This window comes from Ambystoma mexicanum, chromosome 3p (assembly GCF_040938575.1).
Source record: "Ambystoma mexicanum isolate Mex_15411 chromosome 3p, UKY_AmexF1_1, whole genome shotgun sequence".
NCBI lineage: Eukaryota > Metazoa > Chordata > Amphibia > Caudata > Ambystomatidae > Ambystoma > Ambystoma mexicanum.
In genome coordinates, this window is record NC_090925.1 from 1,234,676,614 (window position 1) to 1,234,694,107 (window position 17,494).

The window sequence follows — 17,494 nt, forward strand, 5'->3', positions numbered from 1 at the left end:
ATTGGTGAAGCTCATGGGGCAGAGCATCATATTCGGGTGACTGATGAATCTCTGTTCCAGAAGCAGTCCAGAAGATGAGCCCACTAGGACATAGAGAATGTCAGATGTTATCTAGAAGAATTACTATACGCTGGAATAATCCAAGAGTCTTGCAGTCCATATGCATTGCCCACTGTAGTGGCGAGAAAGAAGAATGGAGATATATTGATGTGTATAGACTACAGAAAGCTGAACAACTGCACTATTCTCAACCAGTATACCACATCTAGGGTTGATGAAACATTAGACTGTTTAACTGGAAGTTGATGATTTTCTGTTCTGGATTTACGCAGTGGATACTATCAGATTCCAATGCATCACGAGGACAAGGAGAAGACAACGTGTTTATGCCCTTTGGGTTTCTGAGTTCAACCGCATGCTATAAGGTATCTCTGGTGCACCTGCCACTTATGGAGAGGGTAGTTGGCGAAATTAACCTTCTAGAAGGCTTGGTATGCTTAAATGACCTCATTGTTTTCGGGGTGCACGTTGGATGAATAAAATCCAAGACTTTTAAAAGTACTTGACGGCTTGAGGGAGCAAAGGTTGAAGGTCTCCATGGAGAAGTGCCAATTTTGTCAGTCCGGTGTAAAGTTTATAAGGCAGGCATATATTATCAGCACAAGGAGTTGCTGTGGATCCGGCTGAAGTGGAAGCTCTGCACAGTTGTCAACCTAATAATCTGAAAGAGCTACACACCTTTTTGGGATTCTGCAAACCTACTGGCAACTTGTTGCATTCTTTGCAAAAGTCAGTCGACCCTTGGTAAAGCTAACCAAAGGGGATTCTGTCTTCTCAGAAGACAGTCATCAACAGCTTATCTTGCCAGGAGCCATTTTATTGCCTTTGGGGAGTGGTGGACATCTTTATGTCAATAAGTATTTGAAGGTCTGAAGAGGATTTTGACAGAAGCACCTGTACTTGCGTATGCCGATCCACAGTGCCCTTACACTTTGGACGTGGATGGTGGATGGAAGGGCTTGGAGCAGTATTATACCAAGGGGTGGAAGAAGAACTCAAACCAATTGGTTTCGCCAGTCGTGGACTTCTTCCTGCCTAGAAAAATAATCCCTTATGATTGTCAAGCGCTCCATTGCTTCTCAAAGCTAGGCCTCGACTCAATAAATACTAAATAGTAATAATAATAACTATCCGATGCAAAACTATAGCTCCTTCAGAGAAATTTCATGATTACATATATGTGGTGAGGTTCACTATCAGGGCAGATATAATCCTCTGACTTATGTTCTGAAGTCAGCGAAGTTTGATGCTACAGGCCATCGTGGATAGCGTCCCCATCTGTGTATGATTTCACCTTCCAGAACAAGCCGTACCAATATTGACACAGATGCTTTGTCCAGAAGGCCACATCATACCAAAGGGGGCTCAGTGTGGATTATGTTGCAGGAGTGAAAGCTATTTGCAGGGTAATCATCAACCAGGACTATGATCCCGTCCGAAGCACTGACTGTTTGGGCACTACTGCTGATGCAATCCCAGCTGCATTTTGCAATTATGCCTGCCTAGAAGCTTCTGAGATGCTCAGGCTATCACCGCTATGAATTCCGGATATCTCAGTTAGTCTATCCAGCATCATCTCTTTTCATTCAAGCCAAGATGAAAACTAGTGAAGTTCCATCATCCATCTGTGAGTTCCCGAATGCTGTGCTAAGTTATGTGAGTGTAAGAATTTGTTGCTGAAAGGGGGAATTCTTTATAAGGGAAACCATATTAGAGATCATCTGCTACATCGATTGTGCATTATGGATGGTCAGCCCGAATCCATTTAGACCAGGGCCAAGAATTTGAATTCAACCTAATAAAATAAATGCTGGAGATGGTGGGGGTCCAGAAGACACACACCCCCACCCCCTACAATCCCCAGGGTGATGCACAAGCTGAGCGGTTTAACCGTACTTTATTAAACATGTTGGGTACTCTAAGGGAAGACGAGAACAAACGTTGGAGTCAGTATGTGTTAACCCTAATACATGTATACAACTGTACTCTAAACCATGCAGCAGGATGCTCCCCTTATTATTTAATGCTCGGCAGGGAAGCACATCTTCCCATCAATTGATGTTTTGGGAACTTACCAGATGGCATCAGTTATGTCAAGCAACTGAAGTAACCGATTGATCAGGCTCATCAGATCAACAAAGCTTCTGCTAACAAAAATGCTACTCAGTACAACAGCAAAGTTCAAAACCAATAGTTGCAGCCAGGTGACAAGAGAATTAGAAGTTTTGAAGAACAGGCCAAAATAAAAATCGGTGATAAATGGGAGTCACAGACTTTCATTGGAGTAAGACAACTACTGGAGCTACCGGTGTATAGTCGTAGAACGTTACATTGCAACTTCATTTTGGCGGTTGGAGACGATGTCAAGCTTCCAGGCTGTGTCATAGATGATGTTAAGGTGTTCTGTGCAAGTACATTCAAGATACTAAACCAGTGGACAACAGTGGGGTACCCAAGACATTATCCTTACCACCTTAACACCAATTTGTTAAGATGGATTTCTAAAATCTTGCCTGGTGGGCAGATTTCAGGAGGCCACCCTAGTTATAGTGAACAGGGGAATTCTAGCCAATCAAGGTAAGCGTGGAAAAGTGGTCAAGGCTACGTCTCAGGAGAGGTGAGCGGGGGTCAGAGGCCCACAATGGGTCCACACAATGAAATACACAATGCTTCTACTTAGGTACATACAAAAATACTCTATTATAGGCCCAAACACACACTATAGAATTAATCAAGCACGTAATATCACACAACACACAGAATATAAAACATATATAAAGTCACTTTTGGTTTTCACAATGCACATAATGCACCAATACACCTGAAAGGGAAGGTAAGTAGTTAAGCAATTGTATAACCACTTCACAGGAATAGAAGCCCTAACTTTAGGAGTCCAACCCTAAACTGTATGGAACCTTGTGCCCAAAAGTTCACAAAGTTTCTTTACGAGATGGTTAAAAGTTGAAAAATATTCTTGTGGGAATGAACAATGTTCCAGAAGACTGCTCAGGACTTTTAGAGTTAAGTAAACGTACTTTTACTATCTTTTAGAACAGCTTTTTAAGTAAATGGTTAAAAAGCGATGGAATGGAATATAAATCAAAGTTCATCACCTCCATTATAAAGTTTGTGAAGGGGGCACCGTTAAGTATTCTAATTACTCACTGCCCTTACTTTAATTTTCCCAAAGGACTTAGCACGCTGGAGGTAGGGTTTCCCGCCGTTGGATCCAGTAAAAGATGCCCAGGGGTTGCGGGTGAAAGGAAGTTTCCGGTCGGGTCCAGGAGCTGGTCAACCCTTTCTACAAAGGAATTCAGCAGGCACCTATGCAGGACTCTTCAGGACACTCTACCAGACGAGGGAAGCCTGGTTCCAGCAACAGTCACCACACACGGGCGACAGCAGGCGTGTCTCCAGTGGTGAACAAAGGAAACACTCAAGAACATGATCCCTGGATGTTGGAACGCTGAAATGGCAGGAAGGCAACTTGTAGGACCAGCTGGTGACTACCAAAACTACAGGCAAAAACGCAGAACTGCGCTGCTTCTGGCACATAGTCTAAAACAGAGCTTGTCAGTCCAGGGACACATCCAAAGGCTCCAGGCTACAGGATCATGAGAAGGTATTGACACTGGTTGGTCCTAGCAGTCCAAAGGGTCGAAGCACCAGCAAGGGTCTTCTGAGATCACGAAGTCCAGCAGGGCTTCAAAGGAACAGTAGTAAGAGTGGTAGCCAGGCCTCTTCAAGATTTGTCCTCAGGTCTTCCATCTTCTGCACAGTTACACAGGATACTTGGCTCCTCTTCTGATCTGCTGCAATGGCTGCAGGACTCCTCATCTTATTCTAAATTCAGGTTAGTGATCAAACTCAGCCCTCCAATATCAAGGATCTGCACCACACATGCACATCAGCAGTGTTCCAAGCAGGGACCACTGTGGGGCTGAGAAATGCATGCACACTAGACTCCCTGGCACCAGTGTGTGGATTGGGATCAGACAGTCCCAGTCCACTTCCTGGGTCCATACACACATGGCATGCACTAGCCTGCAAAAACAGCAGCTTTCCTGGGCATATGCATGGCCATAAAAGGGAATGCCTGACCTGAGAAGGCAAGAAAAAGGCCAAAGAACAAAAGGGTCAAAGAACCATCAAAAAACCCTGTGGAATGCCCATCTTAGAACATTAACCACTGTTAGTAGCCATGTGCGGTAAATGTGAATGGGCATACTAAAAATATAGCAAAAATTGTAACAATCTAACTGCTGCCGCCAGCTTGTCTTTAGGCACATTTAAAAGTACACCAAAACTCCCTTTGGAAAATGTCTAAGGCGATACAAAAGTATCCCCATTGCACTGCATTGAAAGATGCTGTTTGCGATATGAAAATGTTACTCAAACAAGTCAAAAGGGAAACAGTTTCCCAGTACTGACAGTCGGAAGGACTAGTCAGTTTGCCCATGACAAATGAGCAAGGCCAGTGAAGGAAAGCTAAATGCTTCACTTCACTGTAAAAGGTCAGCTCAAGGTGTAAAACAAAAGCAAAACGTTTGCGGGTCCATAGAATATGGAGGGAAAGCTGTCTAAAAGAGAAATCTTTCCTAACAGATGAACCTTTCTCTAAGAGGATGATGACAAGAAAGTGCCCCAGCGACCCTAAGGATAAAGAATCAAGGGTCACACTGATGACAGCTTCATTGGAATCCCACAAACCTACAAACGGTTCTAGTCAAGAGGTTAAAGAGATGGGTGAAACCCCCGATGTTCATTGGTCTGCCTGGTCACCCAGCTCTGTTTCACCAGATGTGCAGGATCACCTTCCTGGGGGTCTAGAATACTTACCATCACTGGAGTACAATCTAGTTCCTGTGCCCCCAAACACGTTACAAGATGTTCCTACCTGCGAACCAGACTCAGCGATTAAACCATCGAAAGTTGGGGGCTTATATTCTGTCGAGATGCTTGGGCCATGTGGCGACATTGGATACAAATCTGGTGGACTGCCTTCCCTAATGGCAATTTGCCAAGCGACAACAAATGCTGTACACCAGAAACCCACAACCACGAATGAGAGATCCGCGACTCTCAGTACTGTTTTTTTTCCCTAAGAGACTTTGTTCCACTGGTAGAGACCCAGTGTTATGATAAACGTTCTTTTTGCTGTTCTCCTCCCATAGACTTCTACGTGACACCTTTTTCTTTTGCTTTGTTGTGACTGCTGTCCTGACTTTTTTGGTAGTTATTTAAAGGCTTAGTCTTTATTTCCCTTGTTTTTGTGCATGAGTGTGTGTGTGCATGCGTGTGCATGTGTTTCTTTCACATGTGTGGCCTGGGACTGTCCAGTCCCAGTCCACATCCGTGTCCCAGAGTGTCTGCTGCTGGACAGAAAGTTTGGCCAGTGGCTATCCACGATTGGATGGCCAGTGGCTATCCACGATTGGATGGCCAGTGGCTATCCACGATCGGATAGCCACAATCAGTTTGAATGGAACAACTCTTTACCATTGGTAGGCCTGGTGGTTAATCTGTCCAAACCCTGGATAAAAGGAGGACTCCTGCAGCCATTCAAGAGATCTCTGGAGCCAATAGTCCTACGAAGAAGTGCAGCCCAATGAAGACCAGAGGACGACCACTGCAGATGACCTGCATCGCCTACAGCAAAGTCCCGGTGAATACCTGCTCCTCTGTCATGATCTGAAGAAGACTCTCGTCAGTGCTTGTCTTGCCCCTGGACCGGTGGGAACAACCAGTCTCAACAACTGCTTGAGCATCCGTGGCTGCTGAGCCATAGGAAGTGTCCCTTGAGACAAGGTGTACTTACTGGTTCTCTCCTAGGCCACCTCGCTGCAGTCGGCACCATTCGGAGTGCATCCTAGGAACTCGGAGGATCTTCAACTTGTGCTGCAAGACATCTGCTCCTGCATTTTCACCCTTCTAGACCCAATAGAAATCTTGCAGGGCCTGCTCCTTAGTTCACCAACCAAAGATCGCCTGACTGTGGTGACTGCCATTGAATCTTCTTCGCTCCGTGGAGGTCTCCTGAGAGCGCCTGCTCCGCAGAAGTCTTTTTCCTTTCGAGGAAAGGATGAGCAGCTGCCCGTCTCTGTAAATGTATTCCAGGTATCTCGAACGACAAACTAAATCCCGCGGCTGAAAGCTATCTCTACACCTGCAACCCTTGGGCCTCGCTTAACCGAACCAAGCTCAGAAGTACATGACCCCAACTGATTGCAAAACACTGGAAATGGTCATTGAGAAAATCAGAGTAAAGGAGGGTAAGTGAACAAATCTGTTTCGCTGCCTCCTCCGCCATCTCTACCATGATATGATATGGAATTTATAATGCGCCTATACACAAGTGTTTCCATGTTACCATAGGGTTACATGGCCGTAAAGCCCTGTCCCCCATCTCTCTATTGCCTGACTCAGTGGTGGTCTAGTCAAGGATCCCCTCCTGGGCCTTCCCTAGTGTAGTGGGATTGAGAGAGACAAGTGGTGACGTAGATGACCTTTCCAACTACAGGCCGATCTCTAACATCCCCTACCCAGCGAAACTTCTAGAAACCTACGTATATAAACTAACCCAAGAACACGTAGAAAAACACCACCTGCTGGACCAAGCTCAAATCGGTTTCAGACCAGCGAGAGGAACGGAAACAGCACTACTATCCATCTGGGGCGACCTCAAAACTAACGCAGACTCAAACACTACTTCAGCCCTTATTCTGCTCGACCTCTCCGCAGCCTTTGACACAGTTAGCCACGACACCCTGACCAAAAGACTAGAAAACATAGGCATAACAGACGCAGCATTACGCTGGACCAAATCATTCCTAACAGACAGAACAGAAACCGTATGGATAAAACCTTTCAAATCCACTCCACGAGTTAACGACTGTGGAGTACTGCAAGGTTCCCCACTATCTCCACTATATTTCAACATCTACCAGACTCCGGTCATCAGAATCTTCAAAAAATACAACATTACATGTTAGAACTACGCAGATGACACTCAGATCATATACAAAATCAAAGACACTGATGCCGACCATTCAACCCTTACCGACTGTCTAAAAGAAGTCTTCGAATGGATGGATGCCAACAACCTGAAAATCAACCCAGGAAAGACAGAAATCATGATCCTATCCAAAGACCAAGAGAACGAAACCACCATCCCATGGCCTACGGAATGGGAAACGCACCAACACCATCGAAGGTAGTAAAAAATCTGGGAGTCCTAATGGACAACAACCTAACCCTGGAGCCACAAATAAATGCAACAGTGAAGAAATGCTTTTTCCTCCTGCGGACGGCAAGAAGAATTCTCCCTTTCCTCTCCTTCGCGCACAAAACACTCACTATCGTCGCCCTTATCATGTCTAAAATAGACTATGCAAACAGCCTCTACCTCGGAATACCTGAATACCTCTTGAAGAAAATGCAACGGATCCAAAATGCAGCAGCAAGACTACTCCTCAAACTATCCAGAAGAGATCGCATCACTCCAGCCCTAAAAACCCTACACTGGCTCCCAGTTAAACATTGCATCACCTTCAAAACAATGTGCATAACGCACAGGGCAATCAGTGGACAAGGAGCAGAATTCCTACAAAAGAAAATAGTCTACAAACCAGCGAGACCCCTCCGTTAGAGCAACAAAATCTGCCTGGAACTCAAACCATACCTCAAGAAAAAACTTGGAGGCACCTCCTTCTACCACTTAGCCGCAAAAACCTGGAACAACATCCCAAAGGAAATAATAAACACTGAAGATCACCTAAAATTCAGGAAATTACTAAAAACCTGGCTCTACAACACCACAGACTAAACCTGAAAAACGAAACTGGTAAAAAGGATAACTAAACCGAAAAGACACGGACATCCCTGACCGGGGAGAGTAAAACCCACGGCAGCTGGATGGGTGACATCGGATAGACAGGGACACAGGCGGCACACACGGAGACTGAGTCAACTAACCCAGACAATCCCACCAACTCTTTCGCCCGCCCCGTAATTTAATTACCGCCAGGTACCACGTTGGTGTGGAATAATCGAGGCATTGACAATCCCCCACTACCTGAGAGGTTGTCATTAGCAGATGCACTGGCCACTAGAGTCTAAATGGAGGATAAGGGGAGCCATGAGAGACATGTTAGAGGTGGGGGCCAGAGGAGTAAGGAACCTGTAGGCCAGTTAGACCCAGATCAGGACAGAGCCGCAACAGGGGAGACTACGCAAGCCGAGCGCTTCAATTCAGGATAGAGATGCAAACTAACCAACGCTACTAACAACTTCCCTTTCTGAATACACCTCTCAAAACTCCAAACCAAACACAACCAAAACCAACAGCACAACAAACCACACAAACTTCACTACATTGCAACAACAAAACAAAAACACACATAGCCTTGCACAACAGTACACAACGACTACCAGCTGCAAACACCCCAGGCCCAGCCAACGGACCCACCTGGCTGAGGCCGCCAAAAACACATCACTACTCTCTTGCATTTTTCCTGCTTCCTCCCTCTAACTCAACCCCCCTCTCCCTTTTGAGAGCCGCCAGAGTGCCAAGGGACCACTACGGTGGTGATAGTGCGCGGTATAAATGTAACATTAACACTTACCTGAACTTTTTTAAACCTTTGGAAAACTTAATCACAAGCACTGGCATTGCTCAAACCAATAGTAAACATACTTGAACAGTATATCTTATGGAACTGGTGATGTTAGGGCACTAGGCCCCATCCGATCTCAGGGTTGGATTTACTAAGTTAGGGATCTAAGCCTAGATTTGCTCATGAGTGTTTTGTCTCTGATTTGCTACTCCAAATACTTGCCTGTGTTTACTGGTTTTGAATCAACTGTTTTTATCTCTCTTCGCTCACTTTACTGCACACAGTAATTGAAAGTGTTGTTCATGTTATACTCTCCATTGCTTAACTGTCTTTAAGATAGAGTGTAGGGGTTCCAGTCAGAACCCCCAATTGTGGATGTATCCATATGTTTTGATAGTAGTTGTGTGATAACACTTTCCTGAAGGTTTCATTGCTTAGTACATTTTAAAATAATTATTAATGTTTGTACTTGTATGTCTAACTGAAATTATTGGTGTGTTCTGTGTGAGACACTGTAAACCTAGACCACTTTCGTACACCCCTACTGTGTCCAAGCCTTGCTGCTAAGCTACCTACAGGGATTGGGTTTGGCTAGACTTTATTGTCTTTCCTTTTCACCATGATAGGTTGGCCGCCCAAAAACCACATACAGAGTTTATTTTGAAAATCCATCTTAACACCCCCGAATAATTTGGGAGACAATTATTTTGCTCAGTATCAGGAGTCATGAAATCTATGTCATGGTTATCTTGATTATTTTTCTAAAGCGCTAAGAACCCATAAGTATTAGAGCACTGAGGAACAGTACAGAGAATTGGTAGGCTTGCTAGCATCTTGGATCATGGTGGATAGATGAGCAAATTCTAGCATCAACGGAGCATGAAAGTTTATAAGTGTTTCTTAAATGAAGCAAGGTCTGGGTGAGATGAGAGATGATATGGAAGGATATTCAAGTGCCGAACACTTTGGGCAGAGAAGAATTTGTCTCCAAAAGGTGAAAGACTAAACTGAGGCATAATTAACAGACAACCATTATGTGATTTTATGCAGCGATTGGGTTGATAGCGGAGGATTTACACGCTTAAGTAAGGAGGCGCCAGATCATAAAAACATTTGTGCATTCTTAAGTACATTTTGGAATGGTAACCAATGAAGGATTCGTAGAAGAGGGGCAGTAAGGGTAAAAGGATGAACATTAAATACATGTGCTGCTTGGTTTTCCCATAGACTGAAGTTTATTATTATGTTTTTTTCGGTCAGCGCACCAATAAAGAACTGCAGCAGTCGAGTTTGGCACACACGAAGATATAAACACTGGGAATAAAATGGACTTGGGATCAAAATGGAGGATTTTCCCTAAGAAGAACAAATTACTTACCAACTGGTAACATTCTTTCGAATGGATGTTCCTCCAACGTATTCCACATCTTTGACATGTAATGTCCACTGCTGTGCACTTCGGAAACTTTTTCGGCAGAGGACGTCCTGCGTCGATGACGTCGGGTTGATGTCCCTCGAAGACCTCTGTTGAGGGTGACCGGATGTTATAAATAGGATGCACGGCGCCCATAGCCTCAGTTTAAGTTTTTTCGCCCAGCCCATGTAGCGGCATCACTAATATTCCGAATAGCAACACCCCGCTGTAAGGCGGTGGAAGTAGCCACGCCCCTGATGGAATGAACTCGCAACCCTTCAGGAGGGTTTTTACCCGCCAATCGGTAACTCTCCGTGATGGTGAGGATAATCCACCTAGACAAGGTCTGTTTGGTAACAGCCTGGCCCAATCGGTGTCCAGCATAGCCTACAAAGAGTGGATCGTCCACTCTGACCCTGGACATCATAGAAATGTAAAAGCTCAGAGCTCTCCTAGGATCCAACCGACGGAGTCGCTCCTCTTCCTAACCAGGATGAGGAGGAGGATAGAAAGATGGAAGAACCACCTTCTGACTCAAATGAAATTCAGATACTACCTTAAGTAGAAAATAAGGACGTACTCGCAGTACAACCCTGTCCTTATGGAACACAGTAAAGGGTGGCTTAGAAGAAAGTACCACTCTGCTAGCGGAAGTAACCGCAACCAAGAACACAGTCTTGAAGGATAATAATCTTAAAGGACAAGAGTGCAAAGGTTCAAACGGAGCACCCATGAGAAATTTCAAAACAAGATTTAAATCCCAAACCGGCACCTAGAAAGGGGACGGTGGGAACACATTAGTCAGTCATTTAAGAAATTGAGAAATCAAAAGGAATCTTAAAGTAAGAAAATTCTTCAGACGAGTTCTTAAAGATAGGCAGCGCCGCCAGGTAACCCTTAATGGTAGCCACTTGAAGGTAAGAAAGACAAAACCATAGGAATGGAGCACTGAAAAGGATCAACATTGTGACCTCTGCACCAGTCGAGGAACTTACGACAACGGTACAGGGATTTTGTTGCAGGCCGCCTGGCCGAAAGCAACACCTCCATCACATCATCCGGGAGGTCCCAATCCTTATACCTCAACCTTTCAGATACCAAGCGTGAAGGTTGAGAGTCTTGACCTCTAAGGAGAACCTGACCCCCCTCTCACCCTCCCTTCCTCCCTCCGTTCACCCCCCCTACCTTCAAACGAGAGCAGATCCTCTCAGTAGGGAAGACGACGTGGAGGGCAGATGGACATTTCTAGAAGGTCCGGGTACCACGCTCTCCTGGCCGAATCCGGAGCAATGAGGATCATGTGGGAACCGAACCTCTGTAACCTCCGCAACACTTGAGGAATAACGGGGACTGGAGGAAACACGTACAGCAGCGGGAATGACCAATCCACTACAAACGTGTCTCCTAAGGCTCCTGTTGGAGGAAATTCTCGCACTTCCGGTTGACACTGGTGGCAAAGAGATCCACTTGTGGGGTTCCCCAAAGGGCAAAGATCTCCTGAAGGACTTCCTGAGCCAACACCCACTCGTGAGAGCTCGTGCTCTGCCTGCTCAGAGCGTCCGCCGCCGCATTTTCGTCTCCGGCCAGATGAACTGCTGAGACCGAAATTCCCTGCTGGATGGCCCAGAACCAGAGCTGCATTGCCTCTCTGCACAACGGGAGTGAACCTACCCCCCTTTTTTGTTGAGGTAATGCATGGCCACTGTGTTGTCCGGCATGATCAGGAACTTTTTCCCCGCACAGACGGCAGAAAAGCCTTCAGGGCTAGCCTGATGGCCCTCAGCTCTAACAGGTTGATGTGGAGTTTGGACTCCAACCGAGACCAACGACCGCTGGTGGTAAAGGCGTTGGCATGAGTGCCCCATACTGTGAGGGAAGCATCCGTCACTACAGTCACCTCTGGCCATGGTTGCCAAAACGGCTCCCCCTTCATCGGGTTCCCCTCGTTGGCCCAGCACAGAAAATCCTGGGAGATTGGAATTTGAACGGGATCCGACATCTTGCCTAAGAACTCCGACCACTGCATCTTGAGAACCCATTGCAGGGATCTCATTCTCAGCCAGGCCTCTGGCACCAGAAAAATGCAGGATGCCATGAGGTCGAGCAACCTTAAGAATTCGAAAGCCGGGAGACTCTGGGCATGTTGAAACTTGTCCACCATCTGCACAATGTGATGATCCCTCACCTCGGGAGGCGAACAATTACCCAAGGACATGTCTAACACAGCCCCAATGTACTGTAGCTGTTGGGATGGTGCCAGATGCGACTTTTTGAAATTGAGGGAGAAGCCTAGCATGTGGATGGAGTGGCAGGTACGACCGAGGTGATCCAATGCTTGCTCGGGAGATCGCGCCCGGATCAGCCAGTCGTCCAGGTAGGGGTAGACGTAAATCCCCCCCTCACCTGAGGTACAATGCAACCACCACCATTAGCTTGGTGAAGACCCTCGGGTTGAGGTCAATCCGAACGGCAGGACCCAAAACTGAAAGTCTCCAGCCGCAAACCTCAGGTACTTTCTGTGCTTGGGATGAATCGGCACATGAAAGTAAGCATCCTGTAGGTCCAGAGACAGCAACCAGTCCTGAAGTTGAAGGGCCTGGAGGACTTGAGAAAGAGTAACCATCTTGAACGTGTCCTTCCTGAGAAGTTTGTTCAACCAACGCAAGTCCAGGATGGGTCTCAATCCCCAGTCTTTCTTTGGGATAAAAAAATAAGGGGAATACCATTCCTTTCCGCTACAGGCACCAGTTCTATAGCGCCTTTCTCCAGCAGGGTTAAGATTACCTGCGCAAGGAGCAGATCTGAAAGATTCAAAGAGAGTTTCCCCGGTGGATTGTCGTGAGGCTGCTTTAGGAAGGGAAGGCAATAGCCGTGGGCTATCGTATCCAGAACCAACGCATCTGAAGTAATGGCTCGCCACTCTTCGAGATGCTGAGCTAGCCTGCCCCCAACCGGCGAACCATGGGACATGGCCTCATGACTGTTTTGTAGCGGCTGCGGCAGTGCCTGCAGGCAAAAAGGCAGCTGCCCGAGCGGCTTTGGCACCTCGATTTCCCCGACCACCATGGGTACTTTTTCGCTGGCCCCATTGACTGGCGGCCCCTCTCGCTCTACCAAAGGAGGAGTAGCAACGAAAAGAATCTCCCCTCCACTGCTGTCCCCTAGGACCAAAAGGCGGAGGTTGATGCACAGCTGCGCTTAAAGATTTTGCTGCAGCTTTCGAGGTGTGCAACCTCTCAAGGCTCTCATCAGCCTTGTTGCCAAACAAATGCGCGCCATCAAAGGACATGTTCAGAAGACGGGCTTGCACATCGGGCTTCCGCAACCACGCAAATCAGCGTATAACCGTGCTCGCAGCCATGGACCGGCTAACACTGTCGGCCGTATCCAAACCCGACTGAAGGGATTTGCACATGGCATCCTTGCCGTCTTGCTCGAGAGCAAGGAACCCATCCCTTTCTTCCCCCCTCGTGAATATGCTCAGCCGCTAAAGAAACAGTTCCACAGAGTGTATGAGAACCTTGCTATGGCACAAGTGGAGTTGGCCGATTTCAATGCCATGCTCCCTGCAGAAAATACCTTCTCAGCCCAACCGTCAAAGTGTTTGTCGTGCCTTATCAGGAGGGATGGTAGGGTATGCCGCCTGCCTCGAGGTGGCCATAGCCGCCTGAACCACCAAACTCTCAGGAGTGGGGTGAGTGGATAAATAGCTGGGGTCGCTAACAGAAGGGCGGTACTTTGCCAAAGATTTATTAACAGCAGGAAGAGATACCGGTGACTGCCAAGCAGCTGCCACCCTTTTCTGTAAGGTGAGATGAAACTGTAACACCGGGTCAGAGGGCGGACCTTGATCTAAAATGTCTGTTAGATCATCCTGCACAAAGACTTCAGGAGGACTGGACCAGCCCAGATACTCAGAGACCCTAGCCATGAGCCGTCTGAATGAAGACTCAGTATGTGCCCCAGGCTCAGGCCTACTAAATTCCACTTCCGGAGAAGTGTCCAACCACTGGCATCATGAAGGGTTTGCCTCAACTCCTCCAATTGACTGTCTCCAGAAAAAAATCGGAGCCACATCAAGTTCACCAGGGTCCTCAAATTCAGACCATTCTTCCTCTTCATATATGTCGTCCAGAGGGAGTTGAAATCCTGGCCTGGGGACAGAAGAGGGCCTGGAGTCCAAAACTGGCCCCCCAGACTTTGCCCAGAGCCTTCCTTGGAGGATCCACCAAATCAGGGTACTCCAATGGTAAATACCCAAAGGCGTCGAGGGCCCAGAAGGCTTTGACGCCGAGAGAGTTGACAACCTCGGCGTCGTGAACGCCAAAGGCTTCGGCGTCGACACCGGTGCCGACGGCGCCGTGGGCTGATAAGACAGCAAATGTCTTAGCAGGTTGCAGCGGCCTCGCCGGAGACGAGGACCGAGACCTGGAAGCACGTCTCTTGTGACTATCCAAAGCCTTGTCCGAACGGGACCTCGAAGGTTCCTGGCACGAGTCACTTTGACCAGAGCCCGAAGGCGTGTGAGCCACGGTACGAGAAAGTTCCTTGCCAGCTTCGTTAGAAGGCGCAACCGGAACCGTGCCCTGCGATTGAAATATCGCCAACATTTGCTCCTTGAAGGCAGCCCATTCTTCCGGAGTCAAGGACTTCGTTGGGCATGCCACTTTCCTCGCGGCACCATCCTCCAAAGGAAGACGGGGAAGACGACCGATGACAGCACTTTCGGGAACACTGCAACGAGGAAGAAGAATGGCGGGAACCACTCCGGGACCGAGAACCCTGGGCCTTCTCCCGACACAGAGAGTCGCCCCTCGAATCGTCAGTGGACACTCCTTTGGTTTTCGATTTAGAAGTACGGGTCTTACTGGGCTTAGAACCCCTGCCTACCGGGAGCTTCCCCTTCCGCAAGGCCTTGGCAGTCAGCGACTGGCATTTTGAACAGTCGTCGGTGTCGTGACTCTCGCCCAAGCACCACAAACAAATGTGAAGCGGGTCGGTGATCGGCATTTTCGACTTGCAGTCCCGGCAGGTCTTGAAGCCAGACCGCAGAGTCGGAGGGGTCGAAGAAAAAGACATCTCTACGATGAAACACACAAGGCGCGCTGAGTTCTCGAAGAAAACATGTTTGCAGAAAAAACGGAACTGAGGCTATGGGCGCTGTGCGTCCTATTTATAACATCCAGTGACGTGGCCCTCGACTGAGGCCTTCGAGTGACATCGACCCGACGTTATCGACGCAGGACGCCCTCTGGCGAAAAAGTTTCCGAAGTGCACAGCTGTGGACATTACATGTCAAAGATGTGAAATACGTTGGAGGACACAATCCATTCGAAATGATGTATGAATCTGACAATTACTTTAGAACAATTGCTTCAGAGCAAGCTTGAACCAATTCAGGAACAGAACAGGATTGAGAGATTGTAGGAAGCTCTCATGGAGAGGCAGACACATACCAGTCTCATGGGAGAAGCTCTCCCAATTTAGTTTAACTTTCATTCATTGATTTATCTTCCTTGAGCCATTTGAACACAGTTGTATGAATAACCCTTTAATAAACATACAACATAATATTAAGTTGATCGGCTCTGGTCTTATTTTCCCACATTTACATGCGGACACCTAAAACGGACCACAGATCGGCATCAGCTCATAGCCTAATGTTTTGGCAAAAACATGGAAAGCTTTTGACTTCTTTGGTCTGTGGTGCAGGACTAAATAGCAGGTGGCATATGCCCTCTTAATAATTAGGTGGGTCAGACTAAATGACATGTCAGTATAGGAGATCACATCCCTCTGCCAATGTCTCCCCATTCCCGAGTAGGTACTCCATGGATTAACAGGGTACTCTGTGGATTAAAAGGTGTCCTCAAGATTTATTGATTCTGCTATGTAAAGATACTGCAGTATAGGAGTACTTAATACACTCCTGTGATAATCATCCTAGCCTCACCAATGTGTTTTCTGCTGAAAGGATGAAAGGATGCCCTCAGCACTGTATTGATCAGGATTTGTGGAATATGCTGCATTTTAGGAGCTATCCCCTCTCTGCTCTGATGTCAAACTCTCTGCATGCGCTATTTGGCTGGCCAAATGAGAGATTGAAGAAGGCAATACTGTGCAGGCCGTACCGGTTATCCAACAGGATCCGCTTGTATATGTCAATGGCTTCCTGGTAATGAGATCGCATGTAGTGGATCGATGCCAAGCTCAGTTGGTCCTCAGTGATGTCCTGTAGGCTCTGGTGGTAAGTCATCAGTTTCTTCTCATCATTGAACTGGGAAATGGAAGAGAAGGAGAAAAAGTGAAGCTAGAGATGTGTCAAGTCGCCTGAACCCCCCCCACCCCCAAGAGGGATCTTAAGAGCAATGGACATGCTTAGCGTAAGGAAGGCAAGATATCAAACAGTGAAGACGGACACAAGTGATCACAGTTCAATGGTGTTTATTGGACTCAATGGGTTGGTTGAACACCTATCTAATCCTAAATATAAGGATGGGCACAAGCTACTACCATCAATAACGCAGCCCCAGTGGAGTCTCTCAAAATAAAAGGGCCTATACTAATAAACCTATTGCCAATACTTCTAAATACAAATGGTGTGGGAAAACGATGAATGCAAAAGAAAGTGTTAAAGAAACAATATGACCGCTTAGTGGAGCAGTTGGCTTCCCTCCCCACGTTTTCAGCACGGGACAAGGTGGCACACTCTAGCATCACACGGACTGTGGCTTCTCTGTCACAAGGATGTAGTTCAAAACATAGGTATCTGGGCCTTCTGCGCCAAAGTCTCTTTCCCAATAAAAGTGTCTTATTGCATAGTGGCTGGCGTAACAAACAAGTACCAAAGTTCCTTTCTCATCAGGATTTTCACATTCACAAGTTTTCGGGTTACTGCTCACCACAGGTCTCCCTCTGTCGGGCTCAGAACCACAGGTCTCCCTCCATCAAGTTCAGACCTTCTAATCTCACTTTCTTTGCTTTCTGTTATAAACATTTGAAGACTTTCGACTGTGCAATGGATTTTTCTTAAAGCATCCCAGGACCACTTTGATTCACTTCATCCATAGGTTTCACTTCCATGCTTTTGTTTGTGCCACTTCTTGGCTGGGTACATCACACAGACTTTCGATTGAGCACACCCGCAATGCCAGACCACTCTGTTACTTTGTCTCGTACCTTCTCTGATTCATATTAAAGTTCAAACATCCATCGGAAATTGAGCTTTCCTCGCGTCTTTCATCACACGCGTTAATATTCTTCACTCTTGCGCTCTTCATACAATGTTGCCACTCGCAAACTCGTAGACCAGTCTTCCATCTGTCTCCTCAACTCACCGGCTGTGTTGATCTCTCTGGAGCTGCTTTGATCTTGGAGCCAAGGATGTTACCATGGCGGCGGCTGC

At 47.0% G+C, this 17,494-nt stretch overlaps 1 protein-coding gene across 2 annotated transcripts in view; it reads right to left on the minus strand.

The window, feature by feature from the left end:
• IFT56 (intraflagellar transport 56) overlaps nt 1-17,494 on the minus strand; it is a 1,056,475-nt gene that overhangs the window by 821,298 nt on the left and 217,683 nt on the right. For both annotated transcript variants that reach the window (XM_069652706.1, XM_069652707.1), the window contains one exon: nt 16,221-16,366. In XM_069652706.1, coding sequence (XP_069508807.1) covers nt 16,221-16,366 — 146 coding nt within the window. The remainder of the gene's footprint in view (nt 1-16,220; nt 16,367-17,494) is intronic.